General features: G+C 38.3%; 1 protein-coding gene and 1 long non-coding RNA gene across 3 annotated transcripts in view; one reads left to right on the plus strand and one right to left on the minus strand.

Moving 5' to 3' along the window:
- The first annotated feature begins 4,329 nt into the window (after positions 1–4,329).
- On the plus strand, positions 4,330–8,469 carry LOC127013789 (uncharacterized). The gene is made up of 3 exons (XR_007766120.1): positions 4,330–4,473; positions 5,157–5,263; positions 8,434–8,469. It is a non-coding gene; the product is annotated as an uncharacterized LOC127013789 (long non-coding RNA).
- Positions 8,470–19,669: 11,200 nt separating this feature from the next.
- ITGB1 (integrin subunit beta 1) overlaps positions 19,670–27,200 on the minus strand; it is a 47,411-nt gene continuing 39,880 nt past the window's right edge. For both annotated transcript variants that reach the window (XM_050915726.1, XM_050915725.1), the window contains one exon: positions 19,670–20,896. In XM_050915726.1, coding sequence (XP_050771683.1) covers positions 20,831–20,896 — 66 coding nt within the window. In that variant the 3' untranslated portion in view covers positions 19,670–20,830. The remainder of the gene's footprint in view (positions 20,897–27,200) is intronic.

Consider the following 27,200-nt stretch of genomic DNA (forward strand, 5'->3'; position numbering starts at 1 on the left):
TCTTCCTATTCCTGCAGTTTTAGTAGCACTAGTTCTTCCAGGGACACCCATCTTCCAGGGTGTCCCTAACTGTCCATGTAGTAATGGCTTAGGTGGCTCTTTCTGGAGGATTAGTCTGGCCCATGGATAGGGGGTGATGAACTAGGATGTACTCAAAGTGAGCAACAGTCACTGAGGACATGTCAAGCACAAACCCCTTGTATTAAGGCTACTGGCACATTCATGTGTTGTGCATGAGGCAAATGAATGGTGAATGTGGTGCATATTTACGTTTGTGGGGACAGGGTGTATTCCCTTTCCTAGGAAGTATGAACACAGCCAGTGTGCTCTGAAGGATTCTAGGCTTACACGGATTTGTCTGAGTTGGCCCCGGGACCACAGTTTGTTACTTACTGTGAATGATAAAGATAGTACCAAAATACTCTAAATGACTATGGCCATGGTCTCGACTCTTTCATTAGCAGTGTAGCTTCATTTTGGGTAATACTCTAGTTTAAAAATATTATTTCTTTCCAAACTGTTCAGTAATGCTAAAAACAGTTATACCGAAAGTAGACCTGATTTTTTTTCTCAACTTTATCACATTTCTCCTTAAAACATCAAGACAATTATTACCCAAGTCTTTAAATATACAAGATTCACCCCAACCAATCTCAGAAAGACAAGAGGAAACTGCTGCATCTGCACACCAGTTCTTTGGCTTTTACAGGACTGATTCATACAATAATTTTAATCTCAAGTTATTAAAATTATTTATAAAGATGGATAAACATTATTATCCACTTGCTGCAGATGAAATTTGTGATGCAAAGAGGTAACGATTTTGCCAGGATCTCATAGATAGTACTTTAGGTTCTGCCACGAAAGTACATTGTGTCAGTATAATTTACAGCATCTCTAATTATCGTTCTGAGTTACATCAGCATTTAGTGGCTGTTTTATTTCTTTCCTCTCCGTCTCAAGAGCAAGCCTTGTATTTCAGTCATGTAAACTCTAAATCCATCCAGCGTTCAGGCAGGTTTCCTTCATATTCTTGAAAAAAATAGTGCTTTTGAAGGAAAATGGGATGGGATGGGATACTTGTGCATGTCATTTTCCAAAGAAGAGTCATACATTTCTAAGACTTCCTTTTTTTTTTTTTGGCTAATACAGTGTCAAGAACCAACCATGATACCTCCCTTTGTTTTACAGTAAATAGATAGAAACTCAATACAAGAAAAAATGATCAAATTACTTAGCTCAGTCCAGCTACTGCAAGAAGGATGTATTTTTCTGGTGTTCTTTAGTCTGAAGGGGCTAGATGCTAGGGTTTTTCAGTGTGCCTTGGAGACTAGTCAGAGTTCAGTGCAGTAGCAAAAAGCAGAACCAGCACACTTTTTTTTAAAATATAGGTCATTTCAGACTGCAGCCTTACAAATCATTGCAGTAGTACAACTAAGAAGGCAGTGAACTGTAGTGCGCTGGAGGGAGTACTGGCTGGGAGTGTGGTATGGTAGAAACTTTTAAAATCAGTTTTGATGCCAACTAAAATATACCAGTGAATCTCAGTCCAAATAACAATAGATGATTTTTAGAAGAAATAAATTAAAACTCTGAAGTATTTATTTTCCAATATGTTGGTCACCACAGTATCTGCAAATTTACATTGCATTTTGTCTGTTCCAATCTTCAGGTCTGTTCTGTGAACTTAATATAGTAGTAAAATATTTCAGAAGAAGAAACAGAGGCAAATGAGGACAGAGTTTATTCAATTCTCTTATGCACTGGACAGGTGAATTTAATAATTTTTTGTTACTACAGTATTGCTGTGTCAGTGCTCTCTATCTGTTAGCAACTGACACTTAGCATAGCTTCATTCAGTGAGAAAACTGTCTTATTTGTAACCTGAACTGCAGCTGTTTAAACTTGGAGAAATTGATTGCAGTAGAAGGAATTCTTTCATTTTCTTACCTGTCCTATTCTTTTTTTCAGTTTTGTGAAATTACCAGCATTGTAAAATGTTTCACTTTAATATTTCTCATTGTTTGGGGGGATGAAAATACAAACATAAAGGAACTGAATCAAGATTAAAAGGTGAAACAAAGTGTTTCCTATATTTTAAAAATAATCCATTGGTTCTTGGGTACTCTTAGTTCCTGTGTTTGAATGTATTCATGAGGTTTTCTTCCTTAAACTATAATGAAGCAGATGATAACCCTTTCATAAATTAATGTTCAGCAGTTGAACACAGCATGTTTGACTTTTGGGAACTTTTGTATGAAAAGATTTTCTATCTTAGACTTCATCAGTTCTTCTACATGACAGTAGCACAGAGTAGCACAGAGACTGCAGAGGAATGTATTTGAGTGTTATAATATATTATGCTTACATTACAGTATTTTGATTTGAGAACAGTCTACAAGAATCTACAAGAATTTTACAAGGAGGTAAAAACCTAACACAGAAATTGGAATTGTCATGGTTTAACCCCAGCCAGCAACTAAGCCCCACACAGCCGCTCACTCACTCCGCCCCCGGTGGGATGGGGGAGAGAATCAGAAGAGTAAAAGTGAGAAAACCCATGGGTTGAGATAAAGACAGTTTAATAAGTAAAGCAAAAGCTGCGTGCAAGCAAAGCAAAACAAGGAATTCATTCACCACTTCCCATCAGCAGGCAGATGTTCAGCCACCTCCAGGAAAGCAGGGCTCCATCACGCATAATGGTTACTTAGGAAGACAAATGCCATCACTCCAAACATCCCTCCCCTTCTTCTTCTTCCCCAGCTTCATATGCTGAGCATGATGTCATATGGTACGGGATATCCCTTTGGTCAGTTGGGGTCAGCTGTCCCAGCTGTGTCCCCTCCCAGCTTCTTGTGCACCCCCAGCCTACTCGCTGGTGGGGTGGGGTGAGAAGCAGAAAAGGCCTTGACTCTGTGTAAGCACTGCTCAGCAATAATGAAAACATCCCTGTGTTATCAACACTGTTTTCAGCACAAATCCAAACCTAGCCCCATACTAGCTACTGTGAAGACAATTAACTCTATCCCAGCCAAAACCAGCACAGGAATATATAAGATTATCCTGTAAAAGTGTTAAAATATAATCAGTAACATATTTTAGAGTAAAATACTTTAATGGTTGCTAGCCATATGGAAATGATGAATATGATTCTAAAGGATTTTAAGACAGCAGCGGTAATCTATAGCAAACCTCTAACATCTCTGTTTTGCTTTGTACCTTGGAATATGACAGTCTCTCCAGCACTACTGTGTGAGAGATCTCTTCTTTGTCCAGCACTGTTCCCATAGTTCAGCAGTTCAAAATACATACCTTCTAAGACCCCACACAAAGATAATACATATTCTGTAATTTTCCAAATATTGAAGAATTTCTTTTAAATTATCAACTGCCAGCATTTTTTAGGTTTGGTATCAGACTTTTCAGTCTTGAAAAAGTTGATGGAAAAAAGTGAAAATGGAACTCCATTTCTGTATGAGGTTCTGTGAATTTGATGGGTAAATCAAAATGAGAAAAAAAGGGGAAATATTATTCCATTTATCTGTTTAGAAATTAGTTTTAGAAAATTAAGTAATTACTTCTGAGTTCTTAAAGATAACTGTCCTCTTTTCGGCTGGGATAGAGTTAATTTTCTTCTTAGTAGCTGGTACAGTGCTGTGTTTTGGATTTAATGTGAGAATAATGTTGATGACACGCTGATGTTTCAGTTGTTGCTAAGTAGCACTTATCCTAAGTTAAGGATTTTTCAGTCTCCCATGCTCTGCCAGCAAGCAGGTGTGCAAGAAGCTGGGAGGGAGCAGAGCCGGGGCAGCTGACCTGAACTAGCCAAAGGGGTATTCCATACCATGGAACGTCATGCTCAGTATATAAACTGGGGGGAGTTGGCCAGGAGGGGTGGATTGCTGCTAGGGCATCGGTCAGCGGGTGGTGAGCACTTGCATTGTGCATCACTGGTTTTTTTCACCTCTTCTTTTTTTTGTTATATTCCTTTTTATTATTATTATTACTATTATTATATTTCATTGTTATTATTTATTATATATTAATGTTATTATATTTTACTTTAGTTATTAAACCATTCTTATCTCAACCCACGAGTTTTACCTTTTTTCCCAGTTCTGCGGGGGGAGTGAGGGAGCGGCTGCATGGTGCTTAGCTGCTGGCTGGGGTTAAACCACGACAATAACTCATTAATTTATAGTTTGAATGAGTTTATTCAGGACTTGAATATGTTAAAATAAGAACATTTATCAGTTGACTACTATTGTAATAATAGCAAACAATATAACATAATGCTATTATTTTTCATTATAGAATATAACTTTGGAAACCATCTCACCTGAAGAAGAAAATCTTCCCTGGAACTTGCAGGGTTATCAGGAGAAATAAGACACACTTGGCCCTGCTAAGGTTTCTGATGCAGTTCCTGAAGTGACTGTCAGCCTTACATGCTCATTGTTTATGTGCTAAAAAGTATGGCAACATAAGCACATTTTTTAAATTCTACAGATTAATGTAATCATCTTGTTTGATATTTAGCCAAGAGAACTGGAGTTTGTCCATGTGTGTTTACAGTCTTTTTAGACAGAAAAGGACATTGTTCAGATGCTGCACTGGTATTTCCGTACTGGCAATTAATTTACTTCTTAACCTTTTGCAAACTTGTTCATCCCTGTCCCCTGAGCTTCTACAGTTTTTGCTTCTGTAGAAAGAGATAATGATTCTTATGTCTTCAGATTCTTTTACATGGTTGGGTACATATTCTTATCTTGTAAGTAAGTTTGTTACAAAGTAATAAAGCTTAAAGGCTTGGTTTTAGGTAAATATGTAACAACAGAAATATGATACGTATTAATCCTTTTTTGATCTTTAGATTGACAATAAACATAAGCTTGAATGTGTTTTACACTAGTGGTGCTTCAGCTATTTTAAAGCTTCGTTACAGTAACAGGAGAGTATGCAGTGGCTTCAATATAAATGATAATCAAGGCTGTAATGTATTATGTATTTATATATAAGATACTATAGTCCAAAAAGATCATAGTATTAAATATAGAACATCGTTTTAAAGTAAAATGTGTTACTCTGTTTCTGTGTCCTAGATTAAGGCCTATGTGTTTTCCTAAAGTAACTTTTTGCTTTTGTCACATTCCCAGTGAGACAGAACTTCTATTAAATGGCAAAAGACTTCCATTAATAAATCAAGTGAGTAAAATGCAATGAGCATCAACACTTTCACCAGCAGAAGGTGGCCTGAAAACTGGTAAGTGGAAAGCTAATCGTGTAGGGATTCTGGTTTAATGTTCTGGTAAGAGAACATTAAACATTTCCTGAAGATGTTGACAGTTTGCCCTCACTGAAGTGTTTTTTTCTTTTTCTTCTTGGTTTTTATTCCAACTGTTACTACAACTTGACCAACTCCATAAAATCTTAAGTTTGTGCCAGTTCCTCATCTATCTGTATAAAATGGCTAATAAAGATTATATAATAATGGATGAGGTAAGGATATTCTACAGCAAAATCTAAAATTTTCATGTGGGGACGGAACTACCCACATCTGTGCTATGCACGTGCTTTCCAAAATGGGCCAAAATGCCTGTATCTGGACTGGTACATACATTGTCTTCATCGCTGAATGAAACTGCATGGAATGCATGCACATGCCTGCAGCAAGAAATGCAATAAGGTCTAATTCTTAAGACTTATAGAAGGTTTACTTCACGCTTTTTAGAAAATACCATGTGCCAGTTTCTAAAGGAAAAACATTAGACACTGTTTAGATGTTTTCTCTATTGAACATCTTTCTGAGTAGCTTTTATCTTTACGAAGAAAACAGTTGAGCTTTTGCACAGTATGCTTGCTAAGCTGTCATCAGGTACAGAAGATCTGAAAGACAAAGAAGCTTTTGAAGATAGTGAAATAGACAGAAGTACTGGTAAACGCAGAATAAATGTAGAGATCTGTACTCTATTATTTAAGTCCCTGTACTCTAACGCCTCATGTGCACTTATTCAGGAAGTGTTACTGCTCTAGCAACTCCTGGTCTCAAGATGAAGAAACAGACATTAGTGAAAGTTACTGGAGACACCATGAAAAGTAGAATTATTTTAAGAGGAACTTAAATGCAAATAGGCTAAAAGACTTTACATTATTTGATATATAGATGACACACTGTCAAACAAATTAAATAAGACTGGGAATACTGGCAGAATGTAGAAAATATAAAAAAGCATAAAGCTTAATGAGAGAATATGTTATGAGGGAACTGTAGAGCTATACAGAAGAACAGGAAGAATATTTACCCACAAATGCATGAAGTTGTACATGAGCTAATACATCCTTGCCAAGAAGCTCACCACTGTTGCTGGTGGTTTTTCACTAGTGCTAATTGACTTCTCTCAACACCTGGCTAGTTTAAAACTAGCTCAGATATTTCTTCAACTTGGTAACTAGGTATAGTTTACCTAATACAGGGTTTAATTTATTATTTTTTTTAAAGATGTAGATTTATACGTCACATGGACACTTAAAAGCAATACTGAAAAATGTAAATTTAATGTCAAAGAGAACTGGGAGCTGGTGGAAGAATTCAGATGGGACGGTATTGAGGCAAGGGTGTTACATGAACAAATTGAAAGGGTTTTTATAACATTTTATACGGACTGCAAGGAGGCCACTTCTGTTTGGACAAACAGGGAAGGAGGATGTTGAGTAGAGCAGGATCCCAAAATGGCATGTGGGTTTTTTTTATTAAGAGCAACATGAGGGAAAACTTTGAAAGTATCCTGAGATTATGCACCCGAGTATCCAGAAAGGTAATTTTGGAAAGTAAAGATATGGCAAGTTTTTGGAAAGAAAGATATTAGCTCTTTTTCACAAGTTTAGTTAAAGTTGATAAAACCTTCAAATGACATAATTTGAGAGAAGGACAGATGGAGAATATTACTAGGAGAACAATTAATGATGCTGAGCTTGATTTGTTAGTCATCAGCATGGAGATGATAACTGAAGATGTGTCAGCTGATGAAATTGCTTAGAGAGAGATCATAATGTAAGATGAATAAAAGGCTATAGACACTGCCCTGGGGAATAATGAGAGAGTGGGGAAAGAGTAAAAAGGCTCATCAAAAGATGAACTAAAAGAACAGTCTTGAAAAGAACTGGAGCAAAAAACCCCTGATGTTCAAGCCTAGTGGGTGTAAAATGCCAGGAAGGCAAGAATGATCAATGGCATCAAAAATAGGAAGAAGGCAAAAGAGAAAGAAAAGATGGGAGATGAAGGACAGTGAGATTCTGTGTGTCAGGGAGCAGCAAGAGTAGGCTGCTCCCCAAGGGAAGGCCATCTGGGAGATGATGATGACAGCAAGATGGTCGAGGGAGTATCTTCACTGCCAAGGGCACAATCCCACAGTAGCTAGGCAAGGCAAGCAGAGTTGATCTGGTTATGGTAATTAGGATCGCCTAACAGCCCAGATCACAAGACAAGTCCAAAATGATGAGACATAATCTGAAGTCAAGTCAGCATGTCAGGGTCAGAATCAGGGCTGGTGACAGCAACCAGGTTCAGCCAACAGTCCAGTGATTGTCAGGCAAATCTATAATGACAGGGCAAGTCCAAAGTCAAGCCAGGAAATCAAGTCAGCAGGTCAAGATCAGTGAGGTCATGGCCAGGCAAAGACATGCCTACAACATAGCTCAGGCAAGGGCCTGAAAGCTCGCACAGCTCCCAAGCCAAGGAGAAGAGACCCTCCTCTCACAACTTATTCTCACACAGCTCTTTTCACAGCAGTCTTCTCCCCAGGTTACCAAGCTGCACCATACCAGAGTTGTCCTTGACCACACGTAGCTGAGCCCCTAGGAAGGGGGGACAGGTTGCACCCAGGGCCCAGGTGATTCATACTATTTAATGACTTATGGTGTACTCTGCTGCAGTTAATGAGAATTTTGTGATTGGTTTAATTAGGGTCAGGAGTTCATCCCCAGTCCTATGTCTGACCATAGTTCCTTCTTGCTATTGTAATGTGTAAGATGGGAAAAGAAGATGTTATGATCCAGAGGCTGGAATGAGAATCACAGTCACATTGTGATACAAACAGGAAGATAATCTTTGTTTTGAAGGGCTCCAATCTAAAATATAGCACATTCAGGAGGGCAGGGTTAACAAGATAATTAAAATGCCATTGTTTTTCATTCCCTATGCACTTTTAAATTTTGGTGTTATTTAAATGTGAGCAAATGACTACACTTTCAAGACTTAGAAATTTCTTTTAAACATTACCCACAGTATAGGCTAATAATTTATTATATCATGGATGTTATTTCCAATATAAAGCACATTTTAAGCTCAAGATCCATCTGATAGGATTCAATTTTTAAAAGAAATATATAAATGTAGTTTTCCAACTAATGACTGATACTTTGCACCTACTGCAGATAACAGACTAAATGAGCTACCAAACCAGAGAAGGCTTCTTGCAATTTTGGAATCAAATCTGAAAGACCTGCAGGAAACACTGGCTCTGGCAGCTAGCCAAACAGGCAGCACGAATGGTAAGTACGCAGCTGAAGTCTGATACCATATTATTTATTCACTAACAGTTTTGTGTGTCTATAGAATAGAATCACTGAGACATTCATATCTTCCAGGAGTAAGAGTACAGGACTGGCTTTTTGTAAACATGGAAATGATTTTAGCAAATTTTAATGATTAGAATTCTTTTGCTTGAGACTTATGTAAAAAAAGTAAGAAGTTGAAGGGAACATCTATTTTCACATAGGTGAAAATAGTCATTGACTAAAGTTCTGACACTGGGGAGTGATATTTTAGGTTGACTGAGTGCTACTTAGGTATTTTTAAAGAATATACATTTTAAATGCCTGATAACTTAGGAGCATAATAGTTGAATATGCATAAAAATATACTTCTGATCTATGTCTGCAACACTAGATTGTCACTATAATTGGAAAACTTTATCAAAGGTATAAGTTTCAGCAGGCAGGAATTACTTGCTTTTATTCTTTAAACTGTACAGAGAGTGTGTTACATACCTGCATTATATCTTGTGTGATAGTCCGTAACAGTTTATAGAATGGTTTCATTCTTCAATTTAAATATTTTTAAAACAACTTTGAGTAATTACTGTGTCTAATATTTAGTATAGTTTATTTACTATGAGAATGCAAAGGCAAGTTTTCAACAATAAACACTGTAGCTTAAAATCTTCTATTACAAGAGCTTGTAAAACTTTAAATTGAATAATATATGTCATTTTCTATAGAGAGGAAAGGACATGAGCTAAAAAGGATTTTAGCTGCAAGTCTGGAAGCAAAATTGAAAGACCTGCAGCAAGCAGAGACTTCTGTAGCAGATCGGCTAGACCCTATGTGTACATTCATCTATATGTATGGTCAGTAAAAATTCTGGCTTTGGTAGACAGTCCTAGGATGGGTGCTTAAATATCTATTTTTTAATTGAAAATATGTATTATTATCATTTGTGTCTGAGTTGGAATATGTTAGATGATTATATTTCTTAGTCATAGAAGAAATGTGAACAAATATTCTGAACTGATCTATATACTATAAAAGATAATTAGCCTTAAGAGTCTTCTGCCCTATCAAGATAGGCAAACAAATCAGGAGAGTGTAGATTCTTTTTTGATAGATCCCTCAATCTTTTTCTTCCCAATTCAGTACTTAATTAATAGAACTGAAAACCATAGTTAATGATCCAAATATGTATTTAAGTAATTTTAACGTTAATCAAATTTACCTTAAAGTTCTCAATAAGTTTTAAAATACGATTTTGTGATGTTGCAGCCAAGTTCCTTGAAGACATATGTTCTAAATTAGAGACGGCAGAGCTAATTTATGTAGACTTTTCCTTTGTGTTCTTTTTGCTGTAGCCATTGCTGTGTTACGCCCTTGTGGTTCTACTGAAGCTGCAGAATAGTTCTTATAGGCTGTATTCATCTTCTCTATTCACCTGCAGCTATCTTGTTTTTACAAGCCTCTGAAAAACAGTGTTATGGTTTAAGGTGTCAGCTAGAATATGTTTTATATCTAAGTACAACTCTTAATTTACTAACTATCTGCCATTGTTATGTGGCTAGTGAAATTTTAATATATAAACTTAATATGCAAATTTGATGATAAAACGTTGTACTTATAAGAAACCATTTCGGTATATAATTGTTGATAGGCTATAAATTCTGAGAATATCTCTGGAAATTATTTAAACTTTGAAAGATTTTCTAAGAACAGGAAAAACTTGGTTCAGAAAGGTTTTTTGTACTAATTTCTGTCAGATTTTCAGGTTTTATTAAACTCTAATGGAACTGATGGGATATTTCAGAAAATGGGAAAGAAATATTAAACTTTTTAGACTGAAAATTTTGTACTACAAGGGCATAGGTAGTGTTGCAGTCTGCGCACGCATTAGCTGATTACATATTTGTGAGCTGAAGACTGTCTCATAAAGGTACTGAATAAATGAGCTGATCAAGGAGCTGTTTGGACAGTTACTATTAATTTATAGTCATTTTTTAAACAGTGGAAAATTTCCAGAAAGCTGTAAGGGATCTACTGTTTTACCAGTGTTTTAAAAGGATATATGGCACAATATCAGCTTGACATTGGATAGAATCATTTAGCCGGGCAATATTAATAGAAAACTAAGGGAAGGAAACATAACTGATGTCACTCATTATTTTATGGAAGATAACATGCAAACCGACTTAATTTTTTTTGAGCGGTGTTGAAGTTACCCTATTTATTAATAGCAGTTATAATGTTCGCATAGCTGAGATCCACAAGTCGTGAGAGTTTTGCAGAAAGATATATTACAAAATTAGATAAATATGGAGTTAACTGTCCTGTCAAATGTATTCCAGCTGAATACTTGTCAGCTTTGTGATGTGTTCCTTACCAATGTAAAATGAAAATAGGTTGTTATTTTCATTTTAATTTTCTATCTCAAAAGCAGTTAATTGAGGAAAATCTGATGACCAGTGTTATACAGGAGACTGAATTCAGTGCAAAGGTCGGACCTTACCTACTTTGGCACTTAAGATAGGATGTTTCATGAGGAACTGAGCTGCCCAGGTCAAAGAGAGCGGTTCATCAGAAGCTGAATGTGTTAAATTACCTTGTTATAAAGTATCATGCCTTCCTGGTTTTCAACTGTCCAAAAGATTTCTAAGTTGCTGACTGCACAGTGATCTAGTTCCAACGAGGAATGGAGTCCAATCAAACTCTGTTATTTGATGGTGTACTCCAGCCACTGAACTGTATTGTACTTGCCCGCACCCAGGGAGGGCTCAGGGCTCTGGATCCTGTATGGATGAAGATGCCACTAAAGTGCCAGTGAAAGGCAATAATTGACATAAAATTTTATTTTTAATATTTCTTATTTGCTGACTGTAGATAATGCTTCAAACAGGAGCACAGAATCATCACATTTTAGTTTGGGGATTAAACTGATTGGCACCTGGTTCATTTCACTAAAACACCAGTTCTTATAGAAATGTAGATGTATTTGGATGCTTCCAAGTTATAGGTGGTTTTGAAAATCCCAGACTCTATAAACTGCATCCAAATGGCTAGATTTTCTGTTCTGGTAATAGAATTCATACACCACGTGAAAGAACAGAATATCAAGGAGCAGACTGGTGGTGTCTTCCTAGTCATGTACTGCTAAGTGCCAGCATATTTTTTTCTGACATATTAAAGTGAAGTGTCTCTTTCTGCCAGGCGTCTCTTCTGCAACAGCTCCCAGAAGTCTGGACATACACTGATTTCCTATTGCTGTTTGAGAGATTTATGGAAAAGTGGTCTAGTTTTACAACAGTGGAGAGTCTTGAAATAAAAAGAATTTGTTGCTTCCTGTTCTGGGCAGGATGACGTTTTGATGTTCCCATTAGTGTGACACAAAGTAGCAGGCCAGACAACCTTACTGAAATAAGTCTATTATTTCTTTTCAATCAGATTTTAAAATAGTAAATGTACTTTACTTCTAATTGTTGCTACAAAGTATTTCTCTTGTGATAGAAAAGAAAATGCAGGAGGTAACAGAAGAAAACTTCTGCTTACTAGCTTGGAATCAAACTGGAAAGGTCTGCAACAAGCTCAGGCTCTTGCAGCTAGCCAATTTTGTGGCATGAATGGTAAATACTAAAGAACATAAAAGTTTCTAACCTTCCTGGATCAGATTAAAGGTTCATATAATCCAGTGCCCTCTCTCCATCTACGTTCAAAAGCAGATGTGTAGAGAACGGTATATGATTCTTCCCAGAACATTCTCCAATTTCAAACTTAAGCCATATTTGGTATGTTCTCTAGCTAATATCCCATGATGAATTCTTCTTTTGTGAATTTAGCTATTAATTTTAAATCCATAGTATCCACAGTATGTCAAAGTATTTTACAACTTAATTGTGGGTTATGGGAAGAAGTACCTTACGTTTATTTTGAGCTTGGAACTATCTTTGTCTGATAACTCTTTGGTCTTCCTCTATTCGCCTCCTCCATTGCCTCTCATGACAGGTCACTATGGTATCCTCATTGAGTTGTCTTTTCCAGGCTGAAAATCCCTTTGTATTTAATCATTCCCTGTATAGAAACTGGTATGCAACTTTTGTTATCTTCGTCATCCTCCTCAGTGTCTTTTCTAGTTTTATTGTTATCTTTGCTGGGAAGGCTGAGACTGAAGTGATACTCAAGATCTAGTCACATTAGTCCTCTTTTTTTTTTTTTTTAATTTGACAGTGTTTTCTGTTTTGCTTTTTACTCTTTTTCTAGTAATTCCTAGTTATTCTGTATGTTTTATTGACTGTTGCTGAGCATTAAGCTGATGGTCTGTACCTTATTTCCTGAGTAGGCAACAGGTAGTTCAGAGATTGTCATTGAATATGTACAGATACTATTGATTTTTACCATTTGCCTTGGTTTAAATGTATGAATATGATTTTCTGGGGGAGAGCAGTGGATGTTCTCTCGACTTTAGTAACGCTTTTGACACTGTTTCCCATATCATCATCGTAGACAAGGTGATGAAGTATATGTTAGATAAGTGGACAGTGAGGTGGATTGAAAACTGGCTGAATGGCCGGGCTGAGAGGGTTATGATCAGTGGCACAAAGTCTAGCTGGAGGCCAGTCACTAGTGGTGTATCCCAGGGTTTGATATTGGGCCCGTTACAGTTTAACATCTTCTATAATGACCTGGATGATGGGTCAGAGCGCATGCTCAGCAAGTTCGCAGATGATATAAAACAGGGAGGAGTGACTGGTACACTGCGTGGTTATGCTGCAATTCAGAGGGACCTGGGCAGACTGGGAATTGGCAGAGAGGAACCTCATGACATTCAATGAAGGGAAGTGCCAAGACCTGCACCTGGGGAGGAATAACCCCATGCATCAGCACGCATTGGGGTCCAACCCTCTGGAAAGCAGCTCTGCAGAAGAGGACCTCATTGGTCTTGGTGGACAGCAAGCTGACAACAAGCCAGCAATGTGCCCTCGTGGCAAAGGCGGCTAATGGTATCCTGGACTGCATTACAAGGAATGTTGCCAGCAGGTCGAAGACTCCGTCAATGGTATCTCTCAAATTAGAAAACTGATAATTAATTCCTATGCTGTGTTTTCTATCTTCTGTCTTTAATAGTTACTTATTCTTTTGAAGACTTTCTTCACATCCCCTGGAAGCTTCTTTAAGGGTCTTTGATGAAGAGCATTGTTGAAAGGCTTTGGAAATCCAGTTGTATGAAATGATCTCTCTTTGCATGTTACTGACTCCCTCAAAGAAGTCTAGATTTGTGAGATATGACTTCCCTCTGCCCATGTTGATTCTTCCACGATATGTTATACTTATCCATGTGTCCACTTATAATTTCTACCAGATAGTGGTAGAAACATCTGGATAACTCTTCTGTTTTGTTTTTTTTTTTTAACTCCCAGAAAGCCTCTTAAAAATTGAGACTATGCATGTTAGCCATTTTCCATTCATATGGCAATGAGATCTGCACTCATCCTTGAGTTTCTTAAGCCTTCTTAAATGATTAACATTGGCTCTTGGCAGTTGAGTTCCTTTTGTTGATTTATCTCTAGAATATTTTGTTGATGCTTCAATTTGAATAATTTCTCTGGTAATTGCCCCATGATGGGGAATTTTAGGTTGGCTATCTCAAGAAACTCCTCCATAGTAAATACAGAAGCAAAGAATGAGTTTACATATTCTGTTACTTCTCTATTCCAACTGTCCTTCTTATATCTCAGTGTCAGGCTTCTCGTTCCAGTGTATTTATCTGTTTTTATGCCTTCCGTGAGGCACTAAATCCTCTTTAGTATACTTCTAATGTTTAACTTTCTGTTCTTTATTTTTTTCATTTAAATGCAATTCAGCTTTTTCAAGGACATCATCTTACTTTGATCAGCTTCTTTTACTGGCTGTTTAATCTGTCCTTCTGTTTGTGCGATCTTTCTAAAGTCTTTCTTGAACAGGTTCTGTGGTGCCCAAGAATAATTTGGTGCCTCCCTCCAAACATGTTTATAGCTACCCCTTTATTTTTTATACTTTCCACTTTTGAAATTAGGCATTATCGTAGTAGATGGTTTGACTTTTATCAGTCTTGCAATTATAATATCCTATCAATTACCATCCTTTCAGAGTTTCTCATACGCCTGTTATGCTATGTCAGCACCCTCATTAAAAGCACAGGAATTCTACCCCTTACCCCATCTTACTTCTTAGACTACCACTTGTTCAGAAGAATGGATGCGTTCGATCTGACTTACTGGTCTTTGATGCCTTTTTTTAATATGGGACTCTGAAGTAGGTCTTGATCCCGAGTCTGTATTCCTTACTTGGAAAAAAGCCATGACTGTGCTTTGGTTAGGAAATATTTCTAGAATAAAATCTATGACACTTCAGATACACACTTATTTTGTCTTTGCCCTGTGCTAACGTAAAAGGGAAATAAAATAATAGATAAGAAAAAATAAATAGTTCATTCATTTTCAATTTTTTTTTACAACACATAATTACTTTATCTAATGAAATGCAATGGTTTGATTAATCTATATTGACTGTTCTGTATTGCCATGATAGTGTTGTTGAGGAAATACAAACATTTCTTTTCCATGTTCTGTATCTCAGTTTTCATTTTATTGGGCTGCTCTGTAAATTTTTTCTGAGATACACACCAAAATCATCCACTTTCTATAGGAGAACTCATGATGAACTCATCAGGAAAGGAGAAATTTTGATTGCTGAAATAGAAGAAAATCTATTTTTGCAAAAGAGCTTGCCAAAAGTTGAGAATGTGACAACAAGCCATTTAATCACAGACAGATTCATTGGTAATTGCAAAGTAACTAACTTAGTAGTAAGGATATGAAAGCAAACGTGTGGATGGAGGAGTGTGGGTGACTTAAGGAAAACAGGTGGATTTCCCTTTCTTTCACAGGGGCTCTGGCTCCTTCTTCCCCTGCCTGCCCTTCCTCTGCGCTGCTCTCATACCTCAGGCGTTCTCCTGATCACTCGCATTCATTCCTTGCTCTGAAACTTTGCTTCTCTACATTCACCCCGTTGCAAACACTGGCCGACATACCTTGCTGCCAGCAGTGCCAGGTACAAGCTCCATCCTCTCCTTTGGTACATCACGTCCTCAGGATACAGAGAGCAAAGGAAAAAAGCAGGCTGTGGTCAATAGATGTAGTAGAGGCTGATCCACAATACCTAGTATATATGAAGAGTAATCTACGCTTCTGTCTGCAGCGTTGGCTCATTCTTTGCAGTGAGACAGCTTTAACTGGTAATTAATATCTTGATAAGAAGATGCAGCTTGGAACTTTCAAATAGCAAGAAAAAATATCACATATGTAAAAGAATATTCAATAGTTTGCAGTGCAAGACATTGATAACAGAAGTCTTGCCCTTTAAATCACTTAAAAGTGAGATTAAATTTTAAGTGTGTATTAATATCTGCTTTGGCAATCCTAATTGTGTATGTAAAATTAGGCATGGAACCAAGAGTTTGAAATTTCATATAGCAGAGAATCTACAATATAGTACTTTTAAATCTCCTGTGGATAAAAATACTTGGTTTATGTTTTGTGTAATGCAGTGTTAAAGCAAGGTGAGACAGTTCATATAGCTGTCGTATGAAGGACAAATACAGTATTTCTGATGATTTTCCATTGACAGAGTATTTGAGACTTACTTTTTTATTTCTCTGTATTTTAGAAGCTATTTCTTACATTGATCTGTATGAAACTCTTCAGTTTACTATGAATATGTTCTTTTTAAAAAACCTGCCTTCAAAATTCTTTTAAAATTAATATTTAACCCAGGTATTCTCAAGTTATTTAAAATTATGCCCTACAATGTTTTCTTCTAGCTGCAATTTATCCATTTTAATGAGATGGGGGTTAATGTATTTATTATCATTAATGAACAATCACTTGAATTACTTTGCAGCACTCTGTTTCTGGTACTTGTATTCACAGTTGCTTATAAATATTTTCTTTCTGCTAGATAACTGCTTTGGCAGCAATTCTGTTTTTTCAGAAAGAAATAAATAGAAGTTCTAAATAGTAGAACTTTGTAGCTAGGGCATACTCTTTCACCGCTTCTACTTGATCAATACCAAAGCTTTAGTAAATAAAAGTTTTACTTAGAAACACTTTTCTTTTTTTTTTCCTATTCACATTCTGAGTTCCTTTGAGAATGAATTTGTATGTGTTATGGAAAAAATGGTCATATTGTAGAGCAGTGCAATTGTGCAGAAAAGGAAAGAAAAACATGAGAATGCCAAGGGAAGCATATATTTATCAGTCTAGATTTCTTCGTATATAGGTGCTCAAGACTGCTAAGAGGCCGTTTCAGTTTGTGCTCTAGACTAGGCTTCCAAGCAGCCTAGGGGTAGTTTAAGGCAAGAGGCTCAACATACTGTGGCAAAGTTAGTTCATGGATGTTACTTTATAAACTACGTGATTACAGAGAATTATTTTCTTTAGCTGACATGTATTTTTTTGTCACTGTTATAGTTTCAATCCAGGATAAGAAACTTTATTAACAACTGCCATAAAGTAATTCTAGCTTAGCTCTTTAGTTACTGGATAGGAATCAGGGAAAGTGATGGATTAAGGATAGCTAGACTATGGTTATATTAACTGTAAGTCTTTTAACAGATACACTACTGGGATCTTATATCTGGCTTGTGGGATCACAGTCTTTTGAGTCTATGCATCTGTTGGTATTTTAGTAAGAGTTCACTGCTTCAGCAACTTGCAGAATTCCGGGTAAGTAGCTGAGGTCAGTATTTATAAGCCAGGAAGGATTCACAACTACTTCTGTTTTCCAGCACTTAAATTTTATCATATTTGAACTACACCATCTCTCTTAGCTGGAGCATCCAATCCTGCTTTAAAGCAAATCATACATTCTGTGACACTTATAGTATCTTGAATCTGATACTGTAGGATGGCAGCTGTTCTCTCTCATTTAAGCAACTGTTCACTTGGAGATACTAAGCAGCTTCCATCTGGCTGGAAGTGGCTACTGCAAACCCAGTTTAAACAAGGGTTTTAAAAAAAGCTCTCCTTAACAGGCCACTTGAATTGAAAGCCTTCAGGAGCATCTCTGTGAAAAAGTCATCTACCGAGCCACAAAAGCATTGTGAAACCAGACTCCTTGAGGAAACTGCAGAACATATAACATAGATGAGTGGACAGAACCAGGTTAATACACACAATTAAAAATTTGCTTAATTTAGGAGGACTGGTAATGCTGTATAGGGATCAGGGTTCCTAAAGCTCAGCACCCTGGTACCTGTGTGACATGAATTCTGATTAGTTCAGGATTCCAGTGTTCTGTGCAGTCTGGGAAAGACCGAGAGGTAAAAAGACAGATCTGAAGGGGACTTCGATACAGTCTGAAACAGAAATTTGGGATTAATCTTTCTAGAATATTGAAAAACCAACAGCCATAAAGGTCAGAAATTATCCTGTCTGTTTAAGCTGCCTTGTCTCCAATGAGGACAGTTTCCATGGACAAGTAATACAGGATGTGTTTGGAAGAAATTTCTGCATCTTTTCTTATGGAGCTATTGAAAATCCTTGGTATTGTTGGGGAAGTGACCAAAGCAGTAGGAAGGGAGGCAAGTACTCAAACGTCCAACATAAAATCTCATCCATCGTGGCCACAGTCAAGTCGCAATCTGTAAAGTCAGGATCAGGAGGCACAGACCACACGAGCTGTACATACGGGGGCAGCTCCCACTGGCTTATCATCTTGTGGTCAGGTTAGATGGCAGTCTCAGGCTGTTTTGGTTCCCTTAGTTGGAAAGGCAATACAAGAGTGAGCATTCATGATGTAAGAACTAATCCAGAGCAGGACTGTGGACTTCGTTATGAAGGACAGCAGGCTAAATTATCGTGCAGCTTCTTCCCATCTGTGAGTTTGCTCCCGTTTGCACCAACCATCAGAAAATGTACCTGTTGCCAAATCCGGTAGCCCAAGAGAAGCAAGGCTGCAGCAGCTCCGTGTCCCCAGGTCCAACCCGTAGTGAGCCGAAGCATGTATAGCCAGTAAGCACATGCAGGCACGCACACACACAAAACATGTACACAGTACATACATACATGCACACAGAGCACCACAGACAGGAAACAGCACTGGAAATATGAAGAGGACCAACGGCCTCCTCCCCTTCGCCTTTCCAGCTGATCAGAATGAAGGCCCACGAGTGGGAAATACAGACACCTACAGCGCCCTTCCCTCCCGCGGCTGGGCTTAGACACTCGGTCTGTCCAGCAGCTGCCCCCTGGATCTCCGCTCTCCCCTGCTGCTCCCCCTGTGCCGGCCCTGCTCCAGCGGTTGCTGCAAACCTCCCCGCCTTGTGCACACCAACATACGCCCACCCACCACCCCATGGGTCCCTCCAGTAACTGGCCTTAGACAACCAAGTCTACCTTGTGACTGGCCCTTGGATCGATCCCCTTGTCTCCAGTTGCTTCCCTCAGAGAGAGATGGAGACAGACACACACACACACCGCCCAGCCTCTCCCTCGATGCCCCCCTCCCACTTCATGGAAACCAGGCTCCTCCTGCCCTCAGATGGAGGTGAAAAGGGACTTTTAGAACGGATCCCCACAGCTTCTCAGGATAACCTGAAGCGCCAACAGTTAAACAACCCGAAAGAATCATACAGATTCCATGAATACACTTTAGGAATGTATTTAATTACAAAGTGGTTTTGATTATCTATCTAGAACATGATACCCTTATAAAAATTTGTAAGACTTTGTTTCCCTACCAAATGCAGTAATTTTTCTCATTTGCCGTCTGTGGTGAAACAATATTAGTGAAATAGCCCATTTGCTAGAACAGTTGTTAAACTACAGAACTTCTTTAGCACACATGCAAATGAAAGCCTGGGGCTTTACATCAAATGGCCACTGTAGGGAACAGGGAGCACTGGGCTGCTCCCTGGCCTTTGCGCATTTCATACAACAGCTAACGTTTGCTACCCGTGATCACTTCTGCTTAACTTTTCTCACATTTGATCTAAAGCATGTATTTGGTATTATTACAATGTCTATTACCTCTTGCCCAGACAGTTCTCAGTTTTTTTGAATAGTATCAACTTCTACAAGATAAAGAGACGAGATTTAAGTATTTTACGGTACTTTTATTTAATAAATAACTTCAGTAATAGCACTGTAAAAAGTGAACATCTGTTAAAATAAAAAGGCACTTAAAACAAGAATATGACTATGATGCAGTTTGAATGGTCAAAGGCAAATATACATGGCACATGTCAAGAATGATGTGTGACTCGTCACATGACAAACTATGCAATCTTAGCTACAGGGTAAACGCAAATTTACAGCTAAGACTGCTCAAAAAAAAAAGGAAAAAAAGCTTGTGTTGATACAAAAATATTACAAAAAGAATCGCAACCAAATACGTTAAAAAGATTAGAAGGGTGACAAAGCACCAGGCTTTAAACCAAGGAAACATTACAGAATAAAGACACAGTATGACGTAAGGCCCTTATGTGTTTTGAGGATGTCTTGGTAAGGTGCTTCATGATACTGCCACCCAGGGCTTGAATTTACAAAGAAAAACTATGCAAGTTACCAGTCAGCAACTTTTTCAGTAATGGCACGTGTTTTAAAGCTATTTTTTCCTTCTTAACATTCTTCTCAAACCTTTTCATTTTAACCACAACCTGCCAATAAGCAACTTAAAAATTAAACATAAGTATGCACGCACTTTTCAGTCTTCTACACTGCTCACTTCCAACTTACTCAACTTACCATATACTTCATCGTATGTCTAGCAAGTAGAAGACCAAATTAACCACCAGCTCCATGCTACATGAGTTTAACTGTATCTGCAAACTCAAGCCCTGATTTCCCTGTAAAGCTAAAAAGTTTAATGCTAAATGGCTAGGCAGAGCCGTCATGCTGATTGCTTTAACCATTTCCCTCCCAGTCATGCCACAGCAGTATCGCACCCTGCAGAAGACCTAGATTCACAGCACGGGAGTGGAAAAGGTCAAAAAGGCACCATGTGACCTTAGCTGACTAGGCTACACAGTCTCAAGTTTTTTTGTCAGACCTCTGGCACTGATTACTTTTATTTGCAAAAAAAATAAAAATAAAAATAAAAAATTACATATGGTACATTTTCAAAACCTGCACAGGAAAACAAACCTCTATGTAATGAATTAGTAAAATCACTGCAGTTTGCCCTAAATCTATCTTACTGTGACTACAAAAATTGCTATGCTGCATACAGTGTTGTGAAGTTATACAAGCAGTGTTCATTTTCCCTCATATTTAGGATTGACCACAGTTGTCACTGCACTCTTGTAAATAGGATTTTCACCCTAGAAAAAGAAAAATATTTATATTAACATTTAAAGAGATGAAAAAAGCACTGTTTGCAAGAAGTGTAAAAATTAGCCTAAGAAATTAGCTTCAGAAATTACCCATTAATGTTTTGTTTGTACACACAAACAGCTTAAGTCAAACTAGTTTTCCCTCTAGCAACTTGAACAAAGGCATGCTCAGCTAATAAAGCAAAGGGTTAGGGCACGATCCTGTTCGGTTTACACCACAGATTTCCTTCAGAGCGGCTGAACCTCGTCTGGTCACCTCAGGGCTGAGCCACCAACTCGGGGGTCTGCAGCCCATGATCTTTTTTAAAGAATAACAGAACTGTAAACAACGTTGTTTGAAACCATGACTGACCCCAGACCACACTCTGCTATAATAAATATTAAAACAGCTTATCTGGTATTAGATTTTAATTCTAGAAACAAAGTGGAAAGGCTTGTAGTATTTTGATAATACACAGTCAGTATTTATATTGAACACTCAGTACTCGTCATTCTCATTTTATTCCTGCAGGTCCCCCCAACCCCTATATGCGCAAAATGCACAGTTAAAACTAGGCAACTTCTGCACTGATGCAAATGCTGTAACAAAAACGTTATTTCTACTGATATGAGAAATGCCTACAGAACAACCGCTTACATCTCTCCTGCGGAGATTTGAAAACATCTAAATTAAGCTTATTCTAAGCTTCCTTTGTTCCTAGGTTTCCTTTCATCTCAGTAAATCTCACTCCATTTATGGCATCCTTGCACACCTAAGATGAACAGCTTGAACTCAAAATGAATAGATAAATCTTAGTAGGAGAAAGGGCTACCGCTAGGACTCTACCGACACAGCCTGGATCTGCAGTACTGTGTGCTCTTATCACAACCTGAACTTCAACCTAAATAAATGTTGTTTACCAGTATGAAGCTCTTCTGTGCATACACAAATAATTCCCGAGGAAATTCAGTACAGTGCAGATGTCAGCCTGAGTGCAGTTCTGGCCAGAACCGTACCTGGCCTTCATCAGCAGTAAGGGAATCTCTCTCCCTTTCAAGTTCCCCCCAATCTGAGGTGGCCTATATAACCATATTAATTCAATTCTACTCTATTAAATTACACAGCACTTAAAATATTTCAGGTTAAAACTATTTTTCCTACAGTCAATTGAAGGAAATCCTTCCCCTAGACACACAAACACCAGGTGTGTCTGTTTTTCAGGGTCATAAACCTGGAAAATCAACTGGGAATACCACAGGATGTGCCAAAAGGTGACAAGGCAAGCAAGAAACCAACTTGGTGTGAAATTTTCATATCACGATTCCTGGGAAGTTTGTTGCTTTCTATTTGCGAGACCTGGTATGGTGCAAGTAACTGGTCTACCCCAACAACAGTAGCTGCTGCTAAGGTAGACCATTTAGCTGGTGTACGGCCTTTCTGTCATGGTTCCTTTCACAGAAAAAGGGTGTTTCTCCTTGAAGCCAGCTTCTCTACGTGCAAAGAGCAATGAGGCACATCCAAGCCCGCCAAGACCTGAGAGACTCCAGCCTAGTCTCTCAAGTCCAGCCAGAACCTGGATTGCTGGACAATGGAAGTCAAGGTTCTCTGGTCACTCTTCTCAAGATCTGAGTCGATGTCATCTGGCTTGAGGTGAACGAGGAACTAGGTGTCCGGTGCTGGCTATGCTTCACAAATACATAGTAACAGCAGAAGACCCTTCTATCAGTTCCCAGGCAAACTCTGTCTTGATTAAAAGTACATCAGCTACTGGTTTGGACAGGGATGAGGAGTTAAGATTTTTTTTTTTTAATCATGGAAATACAGTGTTGTGGCTAGTTCTCAGCCAGACAAATTAATCGATGCAAAATTACCCCCCCTCCCAATATTTTTAATAAAAAGCTTTGCAATAGTAAGACATAAATGAAACTGGAAAAACATCCAGGGATGAGGGATTTAATCTGTAACTGAAGTATCTCATTATGCCTCAAAGTTCTTGGCAATGTACGTTGTTTGTTTCCTCGACAAGTTTTAGGAGAATTCTTAAAAATATAAATATAGATCAGTAAAGTTTATGATGCTGAGAAAGTCTGTAAGCTTAATAGGCTGTATCATATGCAGACTAGAAGATACTGCACAGCTTTTCAATGGCAAGGCATTACGTAATACTTGTTATACTGTGCTTTTGACCTTCAACATTGTACAAACAGACTACCCCCAGCACATACAGGGAGGTATATGTTTACATTTTCTCGTTTTTAAAAGAGAGATAGCTTCTTTCAGATAGTGTAGGAATTGGTTTAAAGGTCAGGACTAAAACTTGGAAATTTGCAGGGTGCTGCTCATACAATTAATTTGAACTTGGAATCAGGTTTAAAATGCAATTTGCATAATAAGACTGTAAATTTTTTACTATAACGCTTTTTCAAGAGAAATCAGAATTTGAAATTTAAATGCTCTTTATTTAGCAGAAACTCTATTTACAAAGAGATTGAAACACTGTACTGTCTTCCCTTGTACTACCACTTTATGTTCCCGAGAACTCTCAGAAGCACACAGTGGGATTTAGGTCACTGAGTAAGGCACTTAACTAGGTGTCTCCCTGTGTTAGCTGAGTGTCTCGGTTCCCATCACAAATAATGGAGATTTAGTCAACACACAGAACTATTCAGCTTAGCCCAACCTTACCTTTGATCAGCTAAATGGCTCTTGAGGCTCTACTGCCTATAACTGCAACATAGGTGCCCAATGGATTTGCAATTCCTTCCCTGCTATCTTCTGTTAGACAGGCAGCGACAGCCCTGGCCTTTCCAGCCATACTCGATCACCGTGTCTCAGCCCTGGCTTATCATTAAAACTAACATGGAAGTAGTAAATAAATGTCCACTAGTCCAACACGACTCTCGCCTCGCTTAGGGCCCCTCACAGCTGGCACACGGTATGAACTTTCAGAGATCAGCAGCATTCCAGATTTTTAACTGGCCACTAAAACATGGTATTCCAAACTTGTCGCCTTAGACAAATACTATTGTTTTTAAATAAACCCGTTTTCTTTACGCCACTGCAGAGAATACACTGGTTTAAGCATGCAAAGTTAGGGAAAACACGTTTGCCACATGCCCCTATAAATGAAAACACCATGCACACTTAAACCAAAATAGAAATCAACAAACAATAACTATATACAAGATCAAGTGAAATACATTAAAATAAAGATGGAGGTATTTTTAAAAAGTACCTTCAGCAGAGAATAAAGAGCTATGTTCTTGCAACAGTATTAATTTTCAACTAGACTGGGCTGTTCAGAGGGTAACAGTTCAGTCTAGTGTTGCATAAAGATGAACCTATTATATAGGATGTTTGATTAACCTTCTTATTCCTTTTTTCTCCATGGACTTACTGTTCCAACACTCACTTAAGCTACCTTTATAGTGGGTTTAAGTCCTAAGTCACTGCAAGAAACTGCACTCTAGAATATTTAAACTGATCCACATACATTGTTCAAGAGATGGTTCTTACTATTTTCAACTCTCATGAATATCCATCATTATTTTACAGTAATATAAAATGAGTCATCTGTCAACCCATAAATACAGCAGTTGCATCAGAGGGTGAAGCAAAGACCAAGGTTAAGGGCGACACAGACGACAGAGGGCGTCATCCACCATGACTGGAAGACTAGAGGAAAGCAGCTAGCCTGCTAGTAAGGAAATGCTCTTTTAATGGCACAAATCTAAACCAGACAGGCAGCGAAGACAGTAAGGCCTGACAGCGGTGAAAGGACACTAAGACAGTAGCTATGCTGCAGGCCAAGGACAAATTGAACTCGGTTCAACCTAGCTGGCTTGAGCATCAACTGCACGGATACCGTGCCGAGAAATCATTCACAACATCACGGACCAGGACTGGTGAAGTATTGAGGCACCCGGTCCATGACAAGCTTCGTGGTGCTGCAGTTTACTCACTGCAGTAACCAAGCCCACGTGTGTGCATGACTGCTGTGGAAGAGGGGGAAGGGTCACACAAACTGCACGCAGTTGATTTTATTGTATACGTATACACCTGGAGGGAACCTACTGCAGTGTAATTTTCTTGTAACGGGATTTCAGATGACTTTCTTGCCTTGGCAATACAAGACAACTCCTTCACCTAAATGAAAGGTTACTTCAACGATCTAAAAACCCCAGAAAATCTTAGTTATAGGGGAAAGGAGGATTTTCTTCTTTTACTTCCTGTGGCTCACCTATTCTGCCAATACTGATCTCGTTCTTTTCGGTGGCCAGTAAAGCTAAACCCACCTCCCTCTCTCCGCAAAGTTCTGATATTTCTATGAATACCAAAAATGATAAAGTAATGTTTAAAAACCCACACTCTTTCATACTTTTAATCTTCGCAGTGAGTGAAACAAAAAGGCAGAAGTCAATCCCTCCATTTACACAAGAGGAAAGCTTTCTGCAAGTACATTTTGAGGAGAAATGGCAGCACTAAGGACATTAGATCCTGAAAGAGTCATGGGGTGGAGAATGAGAGCATAGCATGGAAGTTACACACCGTATGGTTTGTTAGATGCTTGTCCTGCATGCAACAGAAAGTACACAATTAAGTGAATAGCAGAAGAGAAGGTAACAGAGACTTAACCAGATGGATTATGTGAAAGGTTAGAAAGGAACAAGAACTCCATTTCCTCCCCAGAATAATCGACTCTGAGAACAAAAATGGAAAGGAGGTGAATGTGGTCGGTGTGGCAAGCAAAATGAATATTTTTACAATCAATTTTGGACACACTGGAAAGTGTAATGACTGCAAAGGGAAAAGGAAAGTATATTTCATCAAGGAAGGGCTCAGAATGCCAGACAAAGTATTTGGAATTGTTGTCACAGTGAGGACAGATAAGAGCTTAAATACTCTTAATTCCTGCTTTCTCCCCTCATTTTTCTTTCACAAAATCTTTTGAGTGCAACACTGAAAAAGGGAGACAGCAGACAGAAAAAAGTTAGAGATACAGATCCTTCCCTTCCACTGGCTCCTGAAAAAAGCCCTTGGATATTTAAAGGGATGTGCTGCCTTCCCGACTTCTTCATTCCCCGCCCTCTAATCTGATCTCTGTACTTCTTACCTCTCAATGCTCTTCTGCCATCCATTCCCCATCTCATCCTCCCTTTCTCATTCCTTCCCCAGCAGCTGGGGATCCCAGGGAAGGAGGAGAATGCCTAAAGCATTCAAGAAAGTGCAACCTCAAAGTCTACAGAAGGTCTATCTCCATATCCATCGCTTCTAGTTTACTGACTTGCTCTTCTGGATACTGCTGTTTCTCCTTGCGTGTTGGGTGTGAAAAGAACTGAAGTCAGCATTTCCAAACAGAAATGAGGTGTTCAGGCAGAGTTTAGGAGGGACTAAGAAATGGTGGGGGGAAATGCATCTAGAGGGGACAAGAACATTTCCTCCTCTCATATTAGTGGTTTTTCCTATGGAGACCCCCAAGCTGGCTGGGCTACAAGGACTGTGATAGTGCCAGTTTCAATAGAAATAAGGATGGAAAAAATAAGATGCGTATTTAATTATAAAAATCAGTAGAGTATATGCATTTCACACTTTAAATACAGGTTAGTTCTATACTAGGTTAATAAGCCAAAGCAGTTAAAGAAAAAGAAAAATCTGTAAGGCTACTCAATGTTCCCAGAGTTATTCTAATAAAAACAGTGATATTTATAGGCTGGGATATCTGAGGAGTATCTAAACTAGCTTTGCAAACATATCAACTTTAAGCAAACTGACTGCTGATTTGAGGAAACAGAAGACAAACCCTCCGCTGAATGCTGTGTCTCTCCACAATCCAAAGAGCTTCTTCAATCCTAACAGCTGTTGTATTATATAGCCACACATTTATCCGCCAAAAAAAAACAACCCCAAAACCCAAACCCACTTGTGGAATAGTTTAAAACCAGTACTGGTGGTATTAGTAAGTAAGCAATCTTGCTGTCAAAACAAGTTAAAGATTTTCAAGCTGCATTCTTTAAAACCCCAGAATCAAAGCAGCAGTAGATGAACTGAGCAAGACTCAAACTGTGATTAACTGACTGTGACACACAGTGAGAAGTGACATGCAAAGGAAAAAAAAAGGAAGAAAATGAAAGAAGATACAAACTGAGACTTAGAGACCAGCTTTACGTCCATAGTTTGGATTCTTGAAATTGTTAATAGGGCTCTTGTATATTGGATTTTCTTGCTGAAGTAAAAGAAATGGTGAATGTCGAATAATTCAACAGGAAAAAAAGAAAAGTAACATTCTCAACTATCACTGAAAAAAATCATGCT

Source organism: Gymnogyps californianus, chromosome 2, assembly GCF_018139145.2.
Source record: "Gymnogyps californianus isolate 813 chromosome 2, ASM1813914v2, whole genome shotgun sequence".
Taxonomy (NCBI): domain Eukaryota; kingdom Metazoa; phylum Chordata; class Aves; order Accipitriformes; family Cathartidae; genus Gymnogyps; species Gymnogyps californianus.